This window comes from Castanea sativa, chromosome 12 (genome assembly GCF_040712315.1).
Source record: "Castanea sativa cultivar Marrone di Chiusa Pesio chromosome 12, ASM4071231v1".
NCBI lineage: Eukaryota > Viridiplantae > Streptophyta > Magnoliopsida > Fagales > Fagaceae > Castanea > Castanea sativa.
Window position 1 is genome coordinate 15,262,230 of NC_134024.1, and position 2,309 is coordinate 15,264,538.

Sequence of the window (2,309 nt, forward strand, 5' to 3'; positions counted from 1 at the left end):
GGATTGCTAAGTGGGGCACCATCTTAGGGGCTTTTGACATCAAGTATATGCCTCGAACCTCCATGAAGGGCCAAGTGCTTGCTGATTTGATCGCGGAGTTTGCTGAGTCGTCATTAGAAGATAATGCTAAGGGGTTGGACATGGATGAAAAATTAGTTGGCATGATCTTGTGCAAGGAGCTTGCGACATGGAAAGTATATGTTGATGGAGCAGTGAATTAAAGAGGATCTGGTGTGAGACTAGTTCTAGTGTTCCCTGAAGGGCTTACTTTTAAGAAGTCCTTGAGATTGGGATTCTCGGCCACCAACAATGAGGCGGAATATGAAGCTTTATTGGTTGGAATGGATATGGTTCAGAAAATGGGGGAAAAATCAGTGCAAATGTTCTCGAATTCGCAATTAGTCGTGGGCCAAGTAGAAGGGACATTGAAGGCTAGAGATCCAAGAATACAAGAATATCTAACCCGAGCCAGGTATTTACAATCAAAGTTTGAATCTTTTATCTTGTTGCATGTCTCAAGGAGTATGAATACCCATGCCGATTCCCTGGCTACCCTTGCAACGTCCTCGGCACAAATTCTACCTCGGGTTATCCTTGTTGAAGATTTGTTCAAGCCATCTGGAATGAGTGTTGACACCATTCGGGTTCATCAAATAAGAGTAGGACCTAGTTGGATGGATCCTATAGTGTCCTTCCTTAGGGGTGATGTCTTACCCGAGGAGAAATCTGAAGCGGACAAAATACGTAGGAAGGCACCTTAGCTTTGGTTATTCGAGGATCAAAAGTTATACAAACACTCCTTTTCAGAACCATATTTGCTGTGTGTGCATCCTGAAGCAACGAAGTTACTTTTAGAGGAGTTGGATGAAGGGATTTATGGAAGTCACACGGGAGGAAGGTCTTTAGCACATAAAGCTCTTACCCAGGGATATTGGTGGCCTAATATGCAGAGAGAAGCACAGGATTATGCAAGAAAGTGCGACCAGTGTCAGAGGTATGCTCTCAACATTCATCAACCAGGGGGTGTCCTTAATCCTCTGTCTAGTCCTTGAACTTTTGCTCAATGGGGCTTAGACATTGTAGGACCTTTCTCAAAGGCAGCGGGGAACTGAAGATGGTTGCTTGTTGGAATAGATTACTTCACTAAGTGGGTTGAAGTTGAACCATTGTCAAACGTTAGGGATGTGGATGCAAAGAAGTTTGTCTGGAAAAATATTGTCACTAGGTTTGGAATCCCTTATACTCTTATTTCAGATAACGGCCTGCAATTTAATAGTAAGGCTTTCAGAAGTTATTGTTGTGATTTAGGCATCACAAATAGATATTCCACTCCAACTTATCCGCAAGGGAATGGACAAGCCGAAGCAGTAAACAAAGTTATAGTCAATGGCCTCAAAAAGAGGCTGGATGATGCTAAGGGGAGATAGGTGGAAGAATTGCTACATGTCTTGTGGACGTATAGGACTACACCTCGAAGATCCACTAGAGAGACACCATTTTCTATGACTTATGGAGCTAAGGTTGTGATCCCTCTGGAGACTGGGTTTCCTACACTGAGGATGAGCTCATTCATCCCTGGTAATAACGACAATTTGCTGGAGAAAGGTCTAGACCTAGTTGAGGAACGACGAAAGAATGCCATGGTTCAGCTAGCTTATTATCAGCATAAACTCAAACATGGATATGATTCCATGTGAAGTTAAGGCCACTAGCTCCTGGTAATTTGGTGTTAAGAAAAGTCTTGGGTACTGCCAAAAACCCAGCATGGGGAAAATTGGAACCTAACTGGGAAGGACCTTATCGTATTACTTCAGTAGCTGGTATAGGGGTATATTATCTTGTAGACTTAGATGAAAAAGTTGTACAATGCCCCTGAAATGTAAATAACCTACGAAGGTACTATTATTAATGAATGGCGTTTCTGCCATCTTAGTTCTGTTATCATTGTGTTGTGTTGATTTTTAGTTTTACAAGTATCAAACAGAAACTTGGTCATGCTTGGCTCCTCGGACTACATACCTTGTGAAAATTGATATTTTATTAAGTGTTAAACAAAACCTTAGTTATGTCTAGTCCTCGGATCATCTACTTTGGGGAAATTAACACTTCAGTTCATTTTTCTAAGTATCAAACAGAAACTTGGTCATGCTTGGCTCCTTGAACCACATACCTTGTAGAAATTGATATTTTACTAAGTGTTAAACAGAACCTTAGTTATGTCTGGTCCTCAGATCATCTACTTTGGGGAAATTAACACTTCAGTTCATTTATCAAACAGAAACTTGATCATGCTTGGCTCCTCGGACCAC

At 41.5% G+C, this 2,309-nt stretch overlaps 1 protein-coding gene across 1 annotated transcript; it reads left to right on the plus strand.

Moving 5' to 3' along the window:
• Positions 1–359: 359 nt before the first annotated feature.
• On the plus strand, positions 360–1,427 carry LOC142620236 (uncharacterized). The gene is made up of 3 exons (XM_075793636.1): positions 360–744; positions 838–994; positions 1,322–1,427. The coding sequence occupies exons 1-3, from the start codon at positions 360–362 to the stop codon at positions 1,425–1,427; spliced, it is 648 nt and encodes a 215-aa protein (XP_075649751.1).
• Positions 1,428–2,309: the final 882 nt, after the last annotated feature.